This window comes from Canis aureus, chromosome 13 (assembly GCF_053574225.1).
Source record: "Canis aureus isolate CA01 chromosome 13, VMU_Caureus_v.1.0, whole genome shotgun sequence".
NCBI classification, from domain to species: Eukaryota; Metazoa; Chordata; class Mammalia; order Carnivora; family Canidae; genus Canis; species Canis aureus.
In genome coordinates, this window is record NC_135623.1 from 45,575,949 (window position 1) to 45,599,659 (window position 23,711).

General features: G+C 35.2%; 1 protein-coding gene across 14 annotated transcripts in view; it reads right to left on the reverse strand.

Annotated features, from left to right (window-relative positions):
* The window catches only part of ANKS1B (ankyrin repeat and sterile alpha motif domain containing 1B), a 1,050,493-nt gene that overhangs the window by 835,082 nt on the left and 191,700 nt on the right, over positions 1-23,711 (reverse strand). For all 14 annotated transcript variants that reach the window (XR_013350846.1, XM_077845971.1, XM_077845965.1 and 11 more), the window contains exons 5-8: positions 22,677-22,752; positions 20,922-21,023; positions 17,490-17,603; positions 15,752-15,918 (exon numbers count right to left, since the gene is read on the reverse strand). Coding sequence is in view for 13 of the 14 variants with exons in the window: in XM_077845971.1 (XP_077702097.1) it covers positions 15,752-15,918; positions 17,490-17,603; positions 20,922-21,023; positions 22,677-22,752 (459 nt within the window). In the remaining variant the exon portion in view is untranslated. The remainder of the gene's footprint in view (positions 1-15,751; positions 15,919-17,489; positions 17,604-20,921; positions 21,024-22,676; positions 22,753-23,711) is intronic.

Genomic DNA, 23,711 nt, shown 5'->3' on the forward strand with positions numbered 1-23,711 from the left:
TTGTGACCCAGTATGTGGTCTATTCTAAAGAAAGTTCCATGTGCATTGAGAAGAATGTGTATTCAGTTGAGTTTGGATGTAAAGTTCTGTAGATATCTGTGAAATCTATCTGGTCCAACGTAGCATTTAAAGCTCTTGTTTCTTTGGAGATGTTGTGCTTAGAAGACCTATCTAGTATAGAAAGAGCTAGATTGAAGTCACTAAGTATAAGTGTATTATTATCTAAGTATTTCTTCACTTTGGTTATTAATTGATTTATATATTTGGCAGCTCCCACATTTGGGGCACATATATTGAGGATTGTTAAGTCCTCTTGTTGGATAGATCCTTTAAGTATGAGATAGTGTCCCTCTTCATCTCTCACTACAGTCTTCGGGGTAAATTTTAGTTTATCTGATATAAGGATGGCTATCCCTGCTTTCTTTTGAGGACCATTTGAATGGTAAATGGTTCTCCAACCTTTTATTTTCAGGCTGTAGGTGTCCTTCTGTATAAAATGAGCCTCTTGTAGACAGCAAATAGATGGGTCCTGCTTTTTTATCCAGTCTGACACCCTGTGCCTTTTGATGGGGTCATTAAGCCCGTTCACGTTCAGAGTTACTATTGAAAGATATGAGTTTAGTGTCATCATGATATCTATTCAGTCCTTGTTTTTGTGGATTGTTCCACTGAACTTCTTCTTAAAGGGGAATTTCAAGAGTCCCCCTTAAAATTTCTTGCAGAGCTGGTTTGGAGGTCACATATTCTTTCAGTTCCTGCCTGTCTTGGAAGCTTTTTATCTCTCCTTCCATTGTGAATGAGAGCCTTGCTGGATAAAGTATTCTTGCCTGCATGTTCTTCTCATTTAGGACCCTGAATATATCCTGCCAGCCCTTTCTGGCCTGCCAGGTCTCTGTGGAGAGGTCTGCTGTTACCCTAATACTCCTCCCCATAAAAGTCAGGGATTTCTTGTCTCGCTGCTTTAAGGATCTTCTCTTTATCTTTGGAATTTGCAAGCTTCACTATTACATGTCGAGGTGTGGAATGGTTTTTATTGATTTTAGGGGGGGGATCTCTCTATTTCCTGGATCTGAATGCCTGTTTCCCTTCCCAGATTAGGAAAGTTTTCAGCTATGATTTGTTCAAATACATATTCTGGCCCTCTGTCCCTTTCGGCGCCCTCGGGAACCCCAATTAAACATAGGTTTTTCTTCCTCAGGCTGTCGTTTATTTACCTTAATCTATCCTCATGGTCTTTTAATTGTTTGTCTCTTTTTTCCTCAGTTTCCCTCTTTGCCATCAACTTGTCTTCTATGTCACTCACTCGTTCTTCCACCTCGTTAACCCTCGTCATTAGGACTTCTAGTTTGGATTGCATCTCATTCAATTGATTTTTAATTTCTGCCTGATTAGCTCTAAATTCTGCAGTCATGAAGTCTCGAGTCCTTTATGCTTTTTTCTAGAGCCCCCAGTAGCTGTATAATAGTGATTCTGAATTGGCTTTCTGACATTGAATTGTAATCCAGATTTTGTAACTCTGTGGGAAAGAGGACTGTTTCTGATTCTTTCTTTTGAGGTGAGGTTTTCCTTCTAGTCATTTTGCTTAGTGCAGAGTGGCCAAAAACAAGTTGTATTGGGAAAAGGAGTAAAAGAGAGGAGAGAAAGAAGTAAAGAGAAGAAGAAAAAAAAAGGAAGAAAAAAAGAAGAAAAAGAGAAAGAAAAAGAAAGGGGAAAAAAAGGGGTGGGGGAAGCAAAGAAATCAAAAATCAAAAACAAACAAACAAACAAACAAACACGGGGGAGTATCTTCTGATTCTGTATATTTTAAGTCCCTTGACTTCCCCTGGAATTTGTCCGTCTAGCTGGTCTTCTGGGGGAGGGGCCTGCTGTGCTGATTTTCAGGTGTTAGCACTTGGGGGAGCTGCTCTGCCCCCGGCCTGGTGCAGGGCTCAGTGGGGGTTGTTTACCCCGTGAGGCCCCAGGAGGAACAACCGCAGTGGCGGGCCCAGCTCTGGAGCCCTGGAGTCAGCTCCCGCAGGAACTCCGGAGCTCTCCGTCTGCAGGGCCTGGGGGCTCCGGGGCGGGGCCGCTGATCTGCTCAGCTCGGGGCAGGAGCGTCCTTGTGGTCCTGGGCCCTCCTGGCCTCTGCCTGACCCGGGGGGAGGCGGGATCTTGGGCTGTGTCCCGGAACCCAGTGCTCCCGGGCTTGTGCTGTTGGATTCGCGCACCCGGCCGTGCAGCCCCCTGAGCCCCACCGAGCTGCTCCCAGGACACGCAGCTGCCTCCGGGGAGCCGCCGCCCGAGCCCCTCTGAGCTGCTCCCGGCCGCGCAGGCCCCTCCGCACGGAGCCTCTTTCTCTGCCCGAGACCCTCCGAGCTGCTCCGGGTCCCGCCGTGCGCGCTGCAGCCCTTAGGGAGCTCGGCGCACTCTCCCGGGGCGCAGGTGTCTGTTAGTGTCCCAGGGGGCCGGAGGGCATCCCCGCCCTCCTGGGTCCTGCTCTAACTCCCTGCGGGCCCCTTTCCGCCCGGGAAGGTCGGTGCAGCTCCTACTTCTCCGGGACGGGGCTCTCCTGTCCTGGGGACACTCGCCCCGGCCTCAGCCCGGCTCCTCGCGGGGCCCCTCCCCCTTGGAGGCCTTTTGTGTCTTTATTTCTTTTTTCCCGTCTTCCTACCTTGACAGAAGCGCGAACTCTTCTCACTGTAGCATTCCAGCTGTTCTCTCTTTAAATCTCAGGCCGAATTCGTAGATTTTCAGGATGATTTGAAGGTTATTTTGGTAATTCGGTGGGGACAGGTGATTTGGGGACCCTACGCTTCCGCCATCCTGCCCCTCCTCCAAATTTTTTGATTAAAAAAAAATCAAACCATTTTCCATGATCTACAAGACCCTGTCTAATCTGGATTTCGAACTTCATTTTCTTCTCTACCCAGTTCACTGTATTCCAATCTACACGAATGGCTTCTTTTCTGGTACTTGAACATACTAAGCTCTTTTTTACCTCAGGAAAAAGTATTTCTATTCCAATTTTTTTTCCCTTGGTGTTTATGTGACTGGATCCTTCTCTTCCTTCAGAGTATAGTTTATCTCTCCTCCTCTAGCCACTATATGTATACAACCACACCCCACTCCCAGTTACTCTATCTCATTGCTAAGCATGAGTCAAAATATCTTGGTTAAGTAAATAGGTCTCCAGGCTTATGAACAATCAAAGCATCTCGTAAAATTGGGTTATAGACAAAAAAAATTTGAAGTGTATCCTTTCATATGTGATCTATGAGTGCACAATTTTTATGCTTTGGACTGTGACATTACTATTTTTAGAAAAGATCAGATTCTTCAGTGTTTATGGTTAGATTCTCAAAACCATAAAATGCCACTTGCTCCAAAGGACAAGATAAAATTAAGTAATTCATAAATCAAAGGGCAAAAACAAAAGTGCCTACTGATGATACTGTGATCTCTTTCTCCTCTTCCCTTCTCCCTTCTTTTCTCCTTCCTCCTCTTCACACACACAGGCATCCACACTCACACTTTTGTCCTGTATGGTGTGTTAGTTATATATTCTATCAGAAGGTGGATAGCACTAGTATAAAGATATTAATAAGTATTATAATACACAATCTCTGAGAATATCATCTAACTGAGGCTTTCTCTAGCTCTTAGCTTAACTCTCATGAAGGATGCTAATGAGCCAACATAATATTTTAAGGTTATGTTAGTGAAATAACCTCATCTTAATTTATGTAATGCAGAACCTTGGAAGTCATAGCTATGCAGGGATAAATAAGTTCTTGTTAGATATAATAGAATAAGTGAGAAGTAAGACACTAGTAATACCTAATTTTTTAAAAAAGTAGTTGAATGACAAAAAAAACCCACCACCACTTACTGAGCACTTATATGCCAGAAATGATAACAGGCACTTGGATAGGCAATAAAAAAATAAAACACTGTTCCTGGGTTTACAATTTAATTCTTACAGAATTTTAGTTAAATGAAGAGGGTAGGGAGAAGCAGGTATTGCTTCAGGTTGTGAGGGAGAAGACAGAATTATAAGGAATAAGTGAGCAACAATGAATGTAGTCTATAAGTTTGAAGAACTGAAAATGAGAGTAAGAGAAAGATAATAATATAATCTTTTAAATACTACTTATACTTTATGTGGTATTTTAATAACATTGCCATTTAATTTAAAGTATAAAATAATTAATTAAAAGCTAACTTATATAGAATATAAAATAAAAATCATATGATCATCTTAATAGAATTAGAAAAAGCATCTGACAAACTACCCTTTCATGATAAAAACACTCAACAACTTGGGTATAGAAAGAACATACTTCAACATAATAAAGGCCATATATGACAAGCCCACAACTAACTATGATTACTCAATGGTAAAAGACTGAAAGTTTTTTTTCTAAGATAAGGAATAAGACAAAGATGCCCACCTTCACCACTCCTATTAAACTTGGTACTGGGAGTCCTAGCCAGAGGAATGAGACAAGAAAAATAAATAAAAGGTATCCAAATCAGAAAAGGAAAAAGAAAAATTGTCTGCTTGCATATGATATGATTTTATATATAGAAAACCCTAAAGACTCTACGAAAAAACTAGAACTAATCAACAAATTCAGTAAAATTGCAGGACACAAAACCAACAGACAAAAATTAGTTGCATTTCTATATACAAACAACAAAACATTTGAAAAAGAAATAAAGGAAATCATCCTACTCACAATAGCATCAAAAACAATAAAATACTTAGGAATAAGTTTAGATGAGGAAGGGAAGGATCTAGACACTGAACACTTCAAAACTTTGATGGAAAAAAGAAGACACAAACCAACTGAAAGATACTCTATGTTCATGGATTAGAAGAACTAATATTGTCAAACATTCCAACAAAGTCATCTATAGTCATCACATAATCTCTATCAAACTTCCAATCTCATTTTTCATAGAAGCAGAAGAAACAAGGTGAGTTATTTTGCTCTGGTGACCAATGAGATTTGTACTCAGAAGCAGAAAAAGGCAAAAAAAAAAAGAAGGCAAAGGCAAATTAGCATCAGATCATTGTAATATGAGACCCACAGATCTGGAGGGCAAGAAAACAGGTGTAGACAGTTGATTATCTTAGAAATCAACATTTAAAAAATATTCTAGTGCAGTATGCACAAACTATTGAATATAAGATCACCTAGAGTTTATTAAAAAAATAATCCACTTCCAGGGACACCAGGGTGGCTCAGTCAGCAAAGCGTTCAACTTTGATTTCAGCTCAGGTCATGATTTCAGGGTTGTGAGACTGAGCCTCACACTGGGCTCCATGCTCAGCATGGAGTCAGCTTGAGATCTCTCTTTCTCTCTTTTCTCTCCCTCTGTCCTTCCCCCTGCTCTCTAAATAGATAAAAATCTTTTAAAAATATTAATAATAATCCATTTCAAGACATTCTGATTCAGTAGGTTGAGGTGAGAAAGACTATAGAATCATTACTAATAAGGTGACAAATATAAAGTTCAGGGTAATATTGACCTACGAAATAGAATTTAGATTCAAATACAAGTCTGTTTGAGTTGAAAACTCTTGTTCTCTACACTGCAGTGCCGCTCCAAGTTACAAATAGACATTATTCAATAAATTAGTATAATTCTTTAATGCAGGGTCTCAGTAAACTAGGGAGGATGATAATTGTAACTGTGACAATAAAGATACTTTCAATGTTTAGGAAACTGGCACTAAACTCAGCGAGAGTAGGATTAAGGGCTCCGAGGGAATATTCTACAAGCCTTTAAGAACAGATTTATTTCAGCAACACAGAGGATGATTATAGGAAAGGATATAACACAACAGCGTTGTCTCATTTATTTTGGGGGCAAGCAATGTCTACTTTACTGATACACATCTCACTGGGTTCATTATCTTTGTTCATTTTAGAGTTTTTCATTTCCTGTCAAATTCATCTTCTTGACTACCTCATTCTTTCTCCAAATTAAGACTTTGTTTCTCATTGTTAGTTATTTGATAGCATAGACTGGAGGCTACTGAATAAATAGAACTGTTGTGAAACTGTAAGCAAATGAAACATTTGAGCTTTAAAAAACATAGATGCTTTGGATACCTGGGTGGCTCAGGCGGTTAAGCCTCTAACTCTTGGTTTCAGCTCAAGTCATGATCTCATGGGTTGTGGGTGGAACCCCAGTCAGGCTTCTCACTTGGTGAGAAGTCTGCATGAAAGACTCTCTCTCCCTCTGCCCTGCCCCCTGCATTTGCTCTCTTTCTCTCTCTCTCAAAATAAATAAACAAATCTTTAAAAATATAAAAATAATGAATAAAAAAATCAAATAAAAAGTATAGATGGTTGAAATAAAAATTCTGGAAAAGGAAAGTAAAAATAACATGAGACAATTTTTAAAATCTAGGCCTGAGAACACAGTTTCTCTTTCTCCTACTTTATTGACTTTGAATACAGAATGGAGAATTTTAATTCTTTAGCTGTTAGAAGTTGAATGAATTTCATATTTTCAGTAGTCATGTCTCAAATAGTCTCACAAAATGTTAGAATGAATTCCAATACTCAGTAGTCCTGTTTCAAATGGTCTAATGATAAAATTTTTTTCTAGGTCGCTAGTCCACTATTCCATTAGAATTACTTTGCTCTTCAAAGTAAAAAACATTTCCCTGAACACAGAGATAAGTGATTATCACCGCTGACATATCTCTTTAAGCGCAGGCTCCAGACTGATTTCTTATGGCAAGTAAAATGGGATTCTTTTTCAATGGCAGGTTGTCCCAGGCCTTCACTCCAAAAACGAATCAAGTATACCTTGAAATAGAATTACAAATTAGGTGAATTATATGATAAATGATTGAGGTAACCATAACTTGTGGCCAAAGTTGTCAAAAGTTAACATCACCATTATCCCAAAAATAAGGTTATAACAAAGTCAAATTATTATTAAACTTTCAAGAAAATATTACAATTAGCTCCTGAGTATAAAGTATGGATTCTCAGGGAAATCATAATAGCTAAGTCCTTCTATGACAAAGATTAAATTCAAGTTGGAGATTAGAGAGGGATCAGAGAAAATGAAAGTTTCAAAATAAAAACTGACATGTTGTAGCTGCAAAGTAGATAAAATGATGAACTTTATAAGCTTCATAAATTTCAAATATACAAAGTTCATAATTCTTTAGAAAGGGAGTATACTAACTTGGGATACTTTAACAGAATGTTCATAATATTGAGAGGTATTTGGTGTTAAACACATCTTATGCACATGCACGTAATAATACCATGCATTAGTTGAGCATGTTGTAATCATTAAAAATCATTAATAATGAGGAAAAAAAACCAAGAGTGTTTGCTTAAGCCTATTTTTCCTTATGAATAATGGGAAAAAACTGCTTCAAAATAGCCTATCTCAACTTACAAAGAAAGAATAACAGGGATGAATTTTCTAAATCTTTATCATGGAATATTGAAGAATTTGAAAATTAAAATAAATGAGATGTATGTTCCTATATTCTTATAGTAGATTTTCCATTACATATGTTATCTGGAGCCAAACATGATATTTATACTGTAAGATATCCTTATTGTCAGTCAAAGAGACATTGCTACATAAGAAAGGCATAACTTGGCATAAGATGTTGGTATTTTTATGTTATGAGGAAGTTTATAATATAGTTTGACCAGTTATTTCATGTCATCTTCAAAATAAATGGTGAGGCATTCATTATTTGAAACATCAACCAACAGTAAACTCTCCTGAGATTAGAAAGACTCCATCTAGAAATTTATCCATAAGTCTGTACCTATAATCAGTTATCAAACAGATTTTCTGATATCTATGGCCTATCCTATCAATTCAACAAATGTTTTATTAAGCATGTGAGTGAAGAACTATGCTAAATTCCTCACAGAGAGAAACGTATTTCTCCAGTCACTGAGAGGTTTCTAAGCAAAGCCAAAGATTCATGCATAAATAATACAAGGCTGACTACAAAATTTACATAACACACTTGTAAATAAAATGTAATGATAGCCAATCCGAATAAGTTGGCTTTTAATAGAAGGATCAAAAAAGGTCTTGTAATATTTTTTTTAAAGATTTTATTCATTTATTCATGAGAGTACAGAGAGAGAGAGAGGCAGAGACACAGGCAGAGGGAGAAGCAGGCTCCATGCAGGAAGCCCGATGCGGGACTCGATCCCGGGACTCCAGGATTGCGCCCTGGGCCGAAGGCAGGCGCTAAACCGCTGAGCCACCCAGGGATCCCCTGTAATATTTTTAATAAAAGATTTTATAAAGAATGGTTTTCAATATGTAGAAGACAGAGAAAAGAACTATGCATGAATAAACATTGTGAACATGGGCAGAGATAAGGGAAGACAGACATGCTTGAGGGCAACCCATTTTACCAAAGCATCCTATTTATCTAAGACATTAATGAGAGAAAGCTGGAAATATATAATGATGCTGGAAGACAGAGCCCTGAGTGCCCAAGTTAAAAGTCTACATTTAATTTTTACAGTGAGGACCAGGCCTAACTTTGAGAATGAGACTGACATGACCAGAACTGAACTTAAAGCATACTGATCTGGCAGTAGTATTAAGAAAAAACTGGAGCAAATGATGAGGAGACACTAGAAGCAGGTGGACAGAATGAAAAACTCTTAAAATAACTCAGTAAGAAGTAATGAGAGTCTGAACCTGCAGAATGGCAAAAATGATGAAAAGGTGAGGGTAGGTCAGTCTGGAAGATATTAATGACAGACAGAATGGCTGTAACTAAGAACCATTAATAATACGACTACCATGGACTATCCAGTAGGTTAGGATCATGACCTTGGAAGACATCAAACCCAAATTTAGATCCCAGTTTTAACGTTTGGTAGCTGTATAAGCCTGGACAAGTTATTTTGGTCTTGATTTCCACATTGAGGATAATAAAATCTACCCCATGGCATTATTGTGAGGAATAAAAAAGATAATTATCTTAACATGCTTACCACAGTATCTAGTATATAGTTAAAACTTAGTACAATATAAATGCTAGCTTCTTGTATTACAACTATTTGCAGAGATCAGTGCTTGTCAAGTGCTCACTGGTTTTTAGCAGCCACTTCTCACTGTTGATTCACCCTGTAGTTGTGGTCATTTAAATATCCCAGAAACTTTTTTAATGTACCTCTTCCTCAATTAAATCTCTCCAATCTTATACTTAAACTCCTAAAATTTTATGAATCTAAATATAGGATTTTATTTTATTGTAACTCCCACTGAATTCTATTTTTACTTTGAAGCAAGAATGTTTACTGAGGTAATTTTTCACGTACGTTCAATTATATGCCATGTTTGCTATTCCTCCTTCATATCTGCAGACCTGATTATGATAGATGACTAGGGTTTTTTTTTTTCATGGCAAATATTGATTAACACAAATCCAAGAATAAAACATATAGCACTTCACTAGAGAAGTCTCTTTTGGGTTGATATTGAGTAGTTATTGGAAGTTTGGACAAAGTTGGGACAAAATCTATGAAATGTAAAAATCAAAATGGCATGTCTTCAGCAGAACAAAAGAGTAGCTCTTTTTTTCTATCACTGACAGAAGGCCATATTAACACTCCCCCCCCCCCCTTTTATTTAACTGGAAGAAACTAAGTCTTTGGAAACTTCTAGCACTTCCAATGGTCTCCCTGCTAATAAGTGGCAAAACAGAAAAAACCTGTCCTTGGACTCTCTAATTCATCTCCAAATAATTAAACATGCTTTCAATAAAAGTGGTTGATTCACAACATTGTTTTATATGTATGCCATTATGCAATGTTTGCCTTTTCATACATTTATCATTGAATAAACTTTCACTGAGAGACTACATTGCAAGGTATTGTGCTAGGCAGGATGTCATTACGGAGATCAATCAAATATAGATTTAACCATAAGAAGCCTGCAAGAAATAATATAAAAATATGTACACCTAAAAGACAAAGCAGAACAAAGAGATGTGTCATGAAAGGGAAAAGCAATTGCATTGGAAGTTCAGAAGAATGACCTCCACCCCCTATACCTCACCTCCACCATTCCAGAGGGCAAGGATATCTCAAGGATCTTCCTACATTCACTTCAGTTACAAGTTCTTCCTGGGATGAGTGGAGGGACAAAAACCTCACCATTCTGATTCTGGATTTTTCTTTGTAGGTACATATGGTACATAAGAATAGTTAATGCTATTAGTTTCAAAATATTAACTTAGGTCAACAAGATCTATATCTTCTCTTAAGATCCTGGAAAATCTGTTAGGACAATTCAATCCCAGACTTAGTACACAGCAGCCTTGAGTCACCACTGCCAAAAACTTTGTTCAACTATATAAGACATGAATTATTTAGGTTAGAAATATTCTGAATACTATATTCTCAATAAGGTAACTGTTACCACTGTTTAAGATTCAGCTCCACCATTAAAAAAAACTCATTATGTGCTAAAGAATCACTTATAATCCTGAAAGAAGAACCCCCTATTTTATGTTTCAGAAAATTCATTTCCCAAAGTGCTGTGAATCTGATAGGAATTGGATGACACAGTCATCGGAGTCTCTCAGAATTCTGAAGTTGTACATTCCTGATGGTAAGCTCTAGAGATTATATTTTTGAAAGTAAACATTATTTTAGAAACGCCATTTGTATTCTAGGCAACCTAATTTGATTCTACTGACCTTTAAGACTTCATGGATTCTGGCATCAAATTAACTATCTTTTCTTATGGAGAGTCTCCAGTACAGTCTCCCCAACAGTGTTCTTAAGCAGGTTATAGACGCTTGGTATAAAAACTGAGACACTGAATCCTAAAATCTTGATATATTAAAGGAAATATATCATACTTCAGAAGGTTTACATGTCATTAAAGATTTTGCATTGGGAAAGAAAGTAAAATAACAGAAAAGAAGTATACCGCTTGATTTGAAATTGCACAAAACTTGGCAACACAACCTCTTTCAAACAAGAAGTCTTTACATGCCATTTATATCCAGGTTTCCCTTAGGGAAAAAAAAATATAATGTATTCATCCCTGAAGCTTCCTATTTATTTCTTAGAGATATAATCTAATGAAACAATAATGCTTTTTCTATTTTAAACATTAAAAAAAAGAAAAAAGGTTTTCCTGAAACCTAGATTCTGAAGTCTGCTCTAATAATCAAATTTCTCTGTCATATAGGTATTCACATTTAAGAGTTTGCACATTGTTTATACACATGGGTAAAGAAACTGAATATATGACCTGAGAAAACAAGAGAAAAGAACATTTTTTTCAGATTATTTTATATTCTTTCAAAATTCTAAATTTCATGGGTTGCTAAAGTATGTAAAGATATTTATATTTCTTCAAAATTTACATTCTAGATTATATAATGTCCTAATTCAACTTAGAAAATGGCTCCATATGCATATTATAAAAGCACTTAAAACAGACTGACTTTTGAATTAAAATTTATGCAAGGGAAAATGTAATTTTAACTGGAGCTAGCCTTCACATTAAATGTAAAACATCCAATTGAATACATTCAATCATAATAAGAATTTAATTTTTAATTCACTTATATTAGTAAAATTGTTCAAACTACTACCTAAGGCTAATTAATATTTTAATAAAATCAGAAACCTCTGATTCAAAAGTAGAAGTTCTTACATAAGACAGCTGATTTTGTATTTTAAATTACTGAATTAGAGTGCCCTCTATTGGAAGAAAAAAATTGGCAATGAAAGCTGAACTGAACTAAGAATTGTTAAAATACCCCTAAAATTCAAGGCACATCACTAATATGTAAAATACATTTATATAAATAATAATAATAATAGTTCAAATGCTACAAAAGTATATTTTCCTCACATTTTTATTTCTTCTAAATTACTTTTGGAATTATTTGTCATATTATAATGAACAAAGTGGGTATTTCATTATCACCTAAAATTAAACTTTAACTGAATCCAAATGTCCATCCTACAGCCAATAATGCAAACAAGCAAATATATTATTCCACATGTAATATTCCAATGTAATATAGAAATAATTTTAATTTAGGACTACACTGGGAATTTTCTTTGATGATAAACTGAAAATGTCTCTAACCCAAAAGATTTTTTTTAGCTTCTCTTATACAGCAGTGGGAGAATTAGACTGGATACTGGAAGACCCATGATGAGATTTATTCTAGCTCTATAATTCTATAATTTTGTGGTATTATCAAGACCTCAAGTTGTGACTCGGCATCTCAGGTCTGAATTACCTCTGTAAGGCCCTGGCGGATTTTGAGGCCTCTAGACCAACAGTGTGCACATTAGCTTTCTGAAAGAACAAGGCTCAGAGCTACCCAAAACAATTCTGATTTAGTTGGTCTAGTTGGTCAGAACATGTTACCTGAAGGTATCAGGATTTTCTGAAGCCTCTCCAGATATGTCTAACATATAACCACTGCTGAGAATCACTATGTTTCTTCCCAGAACATCTGACGATAGTTACCATTTTTATCTTCCCAGGATGTCACCATCAGGATAGAACTCCCTTACTCAAGAATTTACTCTCCTCACCGTCAGTAATAAACTTCTGATTAGCTTCTCAAATCTAATTATCTACCCTTAACAAAACATCTGAGTGGTAATGGATACGGCATCAGCCCCAGACTGCCTGCCTTCAGATCCTGGCTCTGGCAATTAACTGTATAAACGTAGGAAAATCATAAAACTACTCTATGCCTCCATTTTCTCATTTGTAAGATGGGAGGATAATACCGCCTACCTCAGGGTTATTATGAAAATTTAATCAATTAATATAAATAAAGTACTCAGTAAATGTTAAGTATTATTGTTACTTACCCAAATCTGTTTCCCACTACTTTCCAAAATCAACTTTCATGATAAACCATTATTCTCAAATTATATGCTATGTCTCACCTCTGTGCTTCTGCACATAATGCTTCTGCGAGCTGGAATCCTTTCCCATTCACTCATTCATTTCAAAACAAATACAAGGTATATCTCCTCTCCCTCCAGAGCTCTGAGATTGGTCTCTCCCTACCTCCATGAAGACTTCAATGAATACCAGTAAATCTTTGCTAATCTCTCCCTTTTTAAAAAATTCCTTTGGCCACTAGATAATTTATTATGAGAAATGTGGCTGGGAATTAAAGACATTGGCTCTGAGTTTGAATCCTAGGTCTGCTACTTGCCAGCTGAGTCATTTCCCAAGTCTATAAATCCAGTTAGGATTACTGTGAGGATTAACTGGCTTAAATCATAAGGCATTTGAACAGTAAGCATCTAATAAATGTCAGCCCTTATTTATCTGTTGTTTCACATGTTAGTCTTATCTGTACACTGCGACTGAAGCCTTCTTTGAATACGAATTTTGAACTCCTGCAAGTCAGGAACCATGTTTGATTACTGCTATTATAAATCTTATAATCTACAACATACTAGCAAATGTGATCTATAATTACTTAATTAAATTGTTAATTAAATTTTTGTATAATTTGAGAATACAATTCATAACAAAACTCTGAAGAAATATTTTTGATGAACAGAAATATAAGCAACTGAACCCAAATAAAACATAGTCTATAGAAAAGGGTCAAAATAACTGGATTACTTTTTAAACATTTAATGACAAGTTTCTATCAGATCTATTAACCTTCCAAAAGGGTACTTCCAGGGATGTCTTTTATCTGCTCAAAATCTTTTAGATTTTTCTCATTTTCTAAAAAATAAATTTAAAACTCTTATCCTGACATTCAAAATCACCCATGGTCTGACCTCAACCTATTCTTCTAATTTTATTCCCCATCTTTCCCTTTATAAACTCTATTATTTCAGATAAATTGAACTACTTGCCCTTACTCATAAGTACCCTCTGCTTTTCTGCCTCATGTAACCTTTATTATTTAATATGACAATACTTTCAAGGAACACAATATAAGCTTTGTCACAGGAACAAAGAGTGATTGTGTGAAAGGATAAGCTTGAATTTTAAGAATTTCAGTTCAATTTATGAGCCCTAATTTCTCTATACAGTTTTGACTTAAAAAAAAAACACTTAGCCTTCATTCCCCCAAATTATGTCACCCTCATAATTCCAAAAACCTCAGATGTCACTACTTGAAATATATAAGCATGTAAGCATGGTCTCAAAGTAAAGGGTTCAGACCCCAGGGTATACAAGATACCTACTGAGTAAAAGAAAAAAAAAAAGAGCTTCCATTTACACTTATTCTTTATCTTTCTAATTTACCTCATATATTCTTAGAATAGTAGTAGATATATGTAATTTATGAATACATGAATTTGGGATGTTAGCTTAAAATTTGTTTACTACGGTACATACTACAAATTAGGGCTTTCAGAAATTCTATGGGTTTGCTACAAGTAGAGAACCAGAAGCAGTCAGTTTAGAGAAATCTTTAGGGACAGACCTAAAAACCTATAAACACCGTGTATTATTTATGCAGGATAAATGTTTTAATTTGTAACCAACCTTCAAGGAAATGTTGAAATACAACTGGTTTGTCATTTAGAGATGACATATAACTGTTTAAGACTTTTAAACGGGAAGTTTTATCCTGATGTTAAAGTCACTACAGTAAATATTTCATTAATAAAAAATTTCATTTGGTTAAACTTATATGTATTTACATATACATGTATATATATAATTAATCATAATTATTCATAAAGAGCTTTTATTGGAGCCAATAATATGATGCTTTAAAAAAGACAATGTAGCAAAAAACAAAACAAAACAAAAAAACCCAAAAAACAAAAACCAAGAACAGAGAGTGTAGGGAGTAAGACTAGCCATGGAGCTAGACTAACAAGTACTATCCTGGGAAACAAGCTACACATTAAGTAACTAAATGAAGTAAACATTCTCCTAATAGTCACTCTACTTGGCAATTTTTTTTAGTTTTCATAAATAATTATGACACACTTAACACAATCCACTCTTATTAGCTTTTGAAGAAAGCATAATATTTCTATAACAAATTAAGTTCTAAAAGTGAGTAAAGATTTCGTGTCATAATACTGCATTTCCTTTGATACCAGTATACCCTAAAAATCCTACCTCTACATGACTCAAAACAGATACACAAATCTTAATTTTAAATCGAGTGGTTCTCTACAGGGTGTTTTGGTCTTTTTTTGCTATAGTGTTAATATAAAATCTAAATGAGCAAGAATCTCTAATTCATGATTTAGACTCTGAGCTTGTAGGTTGCATGAGGGATTAGTTTAAGATTATAAAAATACAGAGTCAAACTTTCCACAATGTCTCTCCCCTACCGTGACATACAGAGTGATCGAGAAACATACACACACAGCCCAGCTCCATCTTTCTTCAAGATGGGGCAGACTCAGTTCATAGAGAAAGCGGGAAACAAAGACAAAAGGAAGATTTTTTTTCATTGGAAACCAGTATCATCACACCCAGTAAAACTAAAAGAACATAATCAAAGACACTATGATTTCATTTGTTAGGCAAGTTAGCAGTAGTGAGATTCATCACAAACTATAAATGATTTATCAAGGCATTCTTTCCCCTACACATGCAGTGAGAATAAAACAGCAATAAACATCAGAAGAAGAGCAATTGGGAATCTGACATTTGACACTGGCAGAATCAGATGATAGGATAATGCACAAATACCATGCCTCTCAGATACACAATGAATTGGCAAAGACAGACGTACTGTCTTCCTTCCCCCCTTACTTACTACACTCTGGCTTCCATTTTTCCCAAGTTCTTCCTCTGAAATCTTGCTCAAATTATCTAAGTAGTGGTCTGATATTGTGTGGCACAAATCTTCAAAAGAATAATCCTTTTCTTGACAGAGTTTTATTTCATCCAAGAGTTTTGATAATTCTCCAGTCACAGTTTCACCTGTAAGAAGATAGCAATTTTTTTCAAAGTTTCAAGAAGGGCTATTGCCTAAACTTCCTATTAACTAATAAAAATATAACTAGTATGGTGATAGAACTCATATTATGACAAATAAGATTTAGTAAGTCGGAAAATACTCCATCGAAAACAAGATACTAAACTATAATTAGTGCAAAAACTTATAAAAGACAAGGAGAAATCCCAATTTTGCCCATTATTACTCTGATTCAAAATAGAAATAGGATTGAAGGTTTACACATGTATAGTACATAAAAGCATGTGGAATGAATAATTCCCAAGGTTTTATTCATTAGAACATTTCATCTTCAACAATCTTTCACTGGCATTATAGTTCACAGAAACACAATTCATTCAATAACTCATTAACAAATTTTAAATGGTATTGGGAGCCTACTTCTTAGATTCAATAAGAAGAAATAGAATGTATTTAGACAAATAATTACATAATTAATAAATTAGAATTGTGCAATGTGACATAAAGGAAAAACACAGAAGGAACAGATAAATAATATGCATCTATCAAAATGTGAATATTTTGTAGGCTGCATGCAAATATGCATTTCTCTAATCATTCTCCGAAAAGTACCTTACATGTACAATTTCTCCTGAGAATAAATAAAACTCCAGTAGTTATAATCCAGATATCAATATTTTCATTCTGCATTAACACATCTTAGCAAGGGGCACCTGGGTAGCTCAGTCAGTTAAGCACCCAACTCTTGATTTCGGCTCAGGTCATGATCGCAAGGTTGTGGGATCAGCCCCGCTCTGCATTCTGCAGGGAGCTGGCTTGAGATTCTCTCTCTCCTTCTGCCCGTCCCCCAACTCAGGTGCACTCTCACTCTCTCTAATTAATTAATTAATTAATTTTAGGGAACAATCTACCATAAAATATCCACTCCATGTAAACTTCATGACAGCAGAAATTTCTAATTTTGCTGACTACAATGTCAGGACCAAGAGTAGGGTCTGACAAACAGAAGTGCTCAGTAAATGCTGACTGAATGGGTGCCTGGGTGGCTCAGTCCATTAAGTTTCCGACTCTTGATTTCGGCTCAAATCATAGTTTCAGGGTTGTGAGATCAAACCCCGTGATGAGTGTCAAGCCCCCGTGCTGAGCTCTTCACTGCTTAAGACTCCCGTTCCCTTTCCATATGTCCCTCCTCCACCATATTCTTCTTTAAAAAAAAAAAAAATGCTGACTGAATAAACAGATAAAATATAGAGTATAGGGACGCCTGTGTGGCTCAGCGGTTGGGCACCTGCCTTTGGCCGAAGTTGTGATCCCAGGATCCAGGATTGAGTCCCACATTGGGCTCCCTGCAAGGAGCCTGCTTCTCCCTTTGCCTGTGTCTCTGCCTCTCTCTCTCTCTCTCTCTCTGTGTCTCTCATTAATAAATAAATAAATAAATATTTAAAAAATATAGAGAGTATAAGATATAATTTATTAGATTTGAAATTTTTATAAGTGTTAGCCTTTTTGTACATTTAGGACAAATCTGTACATAAATATCTAGTACTATTTCAAGGGTTTATAATTAGCTACTTACTCTTAGTCTTTTGGGAAGGAGACTCAACAGGAGATGAAATATGTATTTCTTGTGTTGTATCTTCTTGTACATGCTCTTCAAGGGCTGCTGATCTTCCCACACCTTCTAAATATTCTGTGTACACAAGTTTTTGAAATTACATAGTCAAATTCACTTACTTTAGAATCAATAACTAAACTTCAGGTTTTATTTCTGGTGACCAGTTTTTCATCTATTTTTTCTCCTAAATATATCCTAAGTATTTAAAAGAACTTCAAAAAAAAAAAAAAAAAAAAGAAACAAACAAACAAACTGAAAGACCTTCATCATGAATTATTAATTTAAATCTTTCTAATTAAAACATAAAAGATACTTAGGAACCTAAGAGACACATAAACCCTCTTTGTGAAAACTAAACTGGTCACATTCTTTCCTTAAAAATAAATTCATGTGTTAAAAACATAGTAACATCCTTAGTTTCCTTAAATATATTCTACCTGAAGATTTAAAAACCTCTGAAAGATGCTTTGAATAGACTTGATACCTAAACAGGAATACCGAATTCAGATGGATACAACAACTAGTCAGGTAACATAAATGAATGAAATTTATGTTATAATGGTATTTATTCTTATAAGATAAGCATAATTACATATTAAAGTTTATTTCCACAAAGAAATAATGTTCTTTCTCATTATTTTTGAGGTAGTGTTCTACACTCAGCCTATCTCTCATTTTTTCAATTTTGAGGAAGATATAATAATAGTAACAGCAGTTAAAAAACTTAAATGTAGCTTACTATGCAACCAGCAGTATTCTAAGTATTTAAAATAAGTTAACTCGCTTGAGCCTCACAAAACTATGACATGGGCACTATGACAATTTCACTTTTAAAGATGACAACTCAAGGAGAAGGATTTTTAATTGACCATATTCATACAGCTAATAAGTGGCACAACCAGATAGACATGGGACAATAAAATATCTCACTTTTCTCTTAAGCATAAGGAAAACGGCATCTGAACACAGAGAACACAGAAAGCATGTGGAGCATGATTAACTAGAGAGTAGGTGACTCACCGAAAGTTCAATAGTAAAGTAAAATTAAAGCCTGTTCTTTTTTTTTTTTCTGTTCTTTTTGAGAAACCGAAATTCTAAGGTCTTATCTGAAATTCCAGATTTTTCTATGTTGAAAGCTAATTAAATTTTTGTGGAAATACAGTGCAGGCCTAAAATATGTAATCTAAACAAAATATGTCTGCTATCTGGCAAAAGTATTCCATCTACAGTGGCTAGTTTGTAGTCTCCATCTAAAGAATTAAATCAATTGATTTCTCCCCACAGGGATTTTTTTTTCTTACATGTCTTTATTCAGAAGGAATCTTTTTTCTTAAAATCTAGTTAAGAAAGTTTGTGGTCTTCATGCCAACCAACAGTGTCTTTATACCATCCAAACGGTTTCTAAGGGCCATTCTACTAGGCAAAGAAAGCAACCTATGGAAGTCTATCCTTAAAATTTTGACCCAGTGTAGTACTTATGTAAAGTGAATTCTTCCTCCGAGACACAAATAGCAATTTTATCTACTCTAAATTGGTTTTAGCGAAATAACAAACTTTTTCATTAAACTTAAAATGCACCACTGATTTGTGACCCAGGAATGCAAAAGCATACAGATAATACATTCACATTCTAAAATCTGCCAACAATTTTAAAAATTCAAAGATGTCCTGTATGTTCAATACAAATTGACATACCTAATGAACCTTGACCATTTAAGAGAACAGTTAACTCCTAGCTAATAACAATTTCATCTAAGTTAAATCAATACAGTAAATGTCTGTAATTACGTCATGTCATGTCTTCTTTTTAGCGGATGACATTTATTTTGCTTTTCCCAAAAGACGTATTATTCACAAGCCTCTGTTTTTTTAAAGTTGAGTTAGAGACAAAAGTTCAATATGAAATATAAAGTGCCTAAATGGAAAAGACAAAAATGTTGTATACCATTCTTTTTTATTAGCTTTCATTCCACTTGATTTTAATTTGAATATGTAGAGCCACTCTTGTATTATCTGATTTATCTCTATATGCACTTGACTTGTAATTAACTTCCTTTTTAACAAGAAAATTGTAGGGGACTGACCTTCCCTTCCCTAAGAGGTTTTGAAAATAAAGAGAGAAGACAGCATGAATGACCTCCTGTAGCTCATCTATTCTTTTTACCCCTCTTTGGCTTCTATTAACTCTTGTATCTCTGCATCACCTGCCTGACTTGGTTTTAATTCGTGTATCTCCTGCAGAACAGAGTTGTCCTTCAGTTTCCCAACTAATATCCAGGAAAACCATCCTGTCTCCCTTCCCTATTACACTTGCTGCCAATCTGCAATAATTAGGGGATAATCATTGCTGAACAGTGTAGAAGCTAACTGGAAAGGAGAGAATCAATGTCTGGGTTTTTAAGGGAAACATACTATATGTCAGGCCTAATCATGAAGCAAAATGGGAGAGTATTTAAATCTAAATTTTCATTAAAATTTTTAGATCAAACAGGGAAGTATATAATCCTGCAAATGAACCTAGGTGGTTCTCAAACATTCAGTAGACCTTAGGTGACCTTTACCAAAAACAAAGGCTGGCAAGACTGAATTATCTTATACTACTAGATTAAGGAAGAAATAATCTGTATTATTCTAGCTAAGTATAATTCTTGTTGTTAACCCAGCATTTATGTACCAGGTCTACTACCCCAAACAGGATATGAGTTTGAGCAAGTCAGTGTCTCAGAGCTTCAGTTTCCCTCATGTGCAAAAAAAAGGCAAATAATGATATCAGACTTACCTACCTCACAAAGTTATAGAAATCAGACAAAATAACAGAAAATCCCTGAAAACTCTTAAAGCATTATCCAAATGTAAGACCATTAACACTTTATATAGCCTTATTACCATCAAGTTCCTAACTACATTTTTACTATATGGATTTAAAAGACTACTATCAAGTGATTGAAAAACCACTTTTGCTTTTCATAAAAATACTCATTAGCTGAAAACAGAAATAAAACATTAAAAATTATTATTATTGGGCAGCCCCGGTGGCGCAGCAGTTTGGTGCCACCTGCGGCCCGGAGTGTGATCCTGGAGACCCGGGATCGAGTCCCGCGTCGGGCTCCCTGCATGGAGCCTGCTTCTCCCTCTGCCTATATCTATGTATCTCTGTGTGTGTGTGTGTGTCTCTCATGAATAAATAAATAAAATCTTTATTTTTTATTTTTTTTTTTAAATAAAATCTTTAAAAAAATTATTATTATTTAGTTTAAAAGTCTACCAGAAAAAAACGTAAACAGTAAGTTTACTTACAAGTAAACACTGACTCAAAACTCAAGAGAAAACTACAGTAGATTTAATCTAATCTTAACTTTAAGACAAGCTCATCCATCATTCAATATTGTTTACCTTGTAAGAGTGTTGCAATCTGGAGAGATTTCTGAGACGGATGTTCCTTCAGAATGTCTAAGACAGTTCTACCTAAGCTATCCTTTATGTTGGCATCAATTCCTGAAAGAAAAAGAAAAATCCACTAAATGTACAACCACAGAAGTGTCATCAGAAGATACTGTCAAGATGTAACTACTCTAATATTAAACATACACAGACCAAGCAATGAAAATAGTTGTGTAAAAAAATTAAGTCCTAGACACACACACACACACACGATTTTTGTAAGAAAGAAGATGGGGGTCTCCTGCTACCAAAGATTAGGAACATTCTTGACAATGAATGAAGTCTTCAAGGGCACTGACCCAATCATTAAGATTGTTTTTTTATAATTAAGGCTAGTTTGGATTATAGCTAGTTAATAGATATGCTGTCAAGCTGAAAAATATTATTTATTAATTTAGAATGTGAATTCCTAAGATATAATAATGGTTCTGTGATATAGATATATTCTGTAAAATATGTTAAAAATTTTTAAAATAATAACGTATCATGCATAACATAATGACAGTCTTAAAATATCTGAGTATTCACAAAAGTTGAAGGATGATTATTTTGAACTGTTGTCCAAATAGTATTTGTCCAGCTACAAAGTCAAATATCTCATATTTATGCAAGATTATATTCAGTGTAAATAACAACCATCTACCTGCTGAGCACACTTCTTGAAGTTTGTAACTAAAATACTTTTGTAATTATTTTAATTCTAAAAATACTTATTGTACTAAGGAATGTAGTAGTTTTCACTGCCCCAAAAAAGTTTATAAATTTTCCAAACATCTAACTGTAAACAAAGCCAGCTTTCATAATCCGGCATTAGTTCATTGTATAATAAGATAATTAAGCTTTGCTTAAATTTGTATAGAAATGTGTGACAAGCAAAATTGTAATTTGTTGCCTATAAGACATTTATTATATCACTGTTCAATGTAAAAAAAAATGTACTTGAGACTTTAACTTTCTAGAACTATAATCAAAATGCAATAGCCAATGTTTTTCATTTTTTCAGGGTGGAAAACAAATACACTAAATGTAGTCCATAACACCAAAGACTCAAATCAATTGTTTCCAAGTATAAAATTGTACCCATGCTTTTTTATCCTAAAAAAATCCAATCTCATTTCCAATTTTATTTCATTTCATTCAGAATATACATATGAAGACAAACCTACTCTGTTGTTCCTTCAAAGCATTCCTTCTAAAAAAAAAAATCCCTTTAAATCACTGCAGCTTACAAATAATAGCTACTCAGTTGATGAAGCAACAAGGCGAATTTACCTTAAGGATACAGAACTCTAATTTCTGTTTACCATAGTTCCCAATAAGCCTAGGGAAATACTATGTTCTTTCATAAACCAGGCAATTGTCATAACTTCATAAGGATCAGTTCCTCCCTTTTGTACAAGCAGAGAATTCCTTTTCCTTCTGGTAGTTTCTCTAATACATTTCAATATGGTTTAAATATATACAATTGTAATTTCTAAGAGTTTTTTACTGACATCTATGGAGTAAAAGAAGGTGTATATTTATATTCATTTTACCTAAACATTGAGGCTCAATTCTACATGATATGGATACACATTTGCAATATGAACTAAAGGTAAAAGGTAAGGGTGATTATGGAAAAAAAAACTGTGCCATTTCCCTTTATCTAGTCCTGAAATAGAAATTGTATTTGGCAGAATAAATTCCATGGAGAATCACGGTAGTTACCTGTTTCTAACAGAACTCTCACAACATCCACCTTTCCAAATAAAGCTGCTTCATGAAGTGCACTCCCCTTTTCTGTCTGGAAAAAAAAAAGAAGAAAAGAAAAAAGAGAAAGAAGCACAGTTGCATTAGGAATGCTTACAAGTCAAAAAAATTGTGATTTTATGTACATATTCTCTGTAATCTCAGCACTCCCTGACAGAAAGGTACTATGGAATAAAGAAGGGATCCTAAGAACAAAATCCAAATGCTTGGATTTGTAAAACACCTCTACTTCTGAACAGTCATTTGACCTTGTTATGTTGGTAAGTCACTCACCTGCTCTTAGCCTCGGGTGTTCTCAGGTGTGATATAGGCAGTTTTACTCACAAGGCTTTTGTGAGTATCCAATGATTTCAGTCAATTCATATACTGCATGCATTTATCAGATGCCAATTATATGCCAACGATAGTTGAAGGGTATTCTGAGACATGGAAATACGATGCTGACCCTTGCATATTTATATTCTATTTGGGGAAATAATAGATGCATAAAAAGAGCTTTTATGATAAGTGAAATCTAAACAATTTAATATGGTTTACAAAATCCAGATGATCTCCATGCTCTCCTCTCCACACTTTCTTCTGTCCACCTCACCTCTCCTCCAGATCTTATATCCTATGCTTCAGGCAAACTGAACTTTTCCACATTAGTCTCAGTGGCTAGGGATCTCTGAAGCTGGTCCCTCTGCCCAGTAGGATCCAACCCTAGCCTTCTATCACACTATCACCTATCCACTAGTTCTCAATCTTCAGCATGAACTGGAATTCCTTAGAGAGCTTGTCAAATGCCAGATTTCTGGGCCTTACTCCCAGTTTCTGATTCAGCAGCCTGGGGGTAAAACCAAGATTTTTCTATTTCTAACAAATTGCCAGGTGATACTGAGGGTCTAGGAGTATACTTTGAGAACCACTGACCTACATGTCAAATCTCAACTTGAACATAATTTCACTTAAGAAGATATCACTGGCCCCTAGGCCAAGTGCTTTTCCTATATA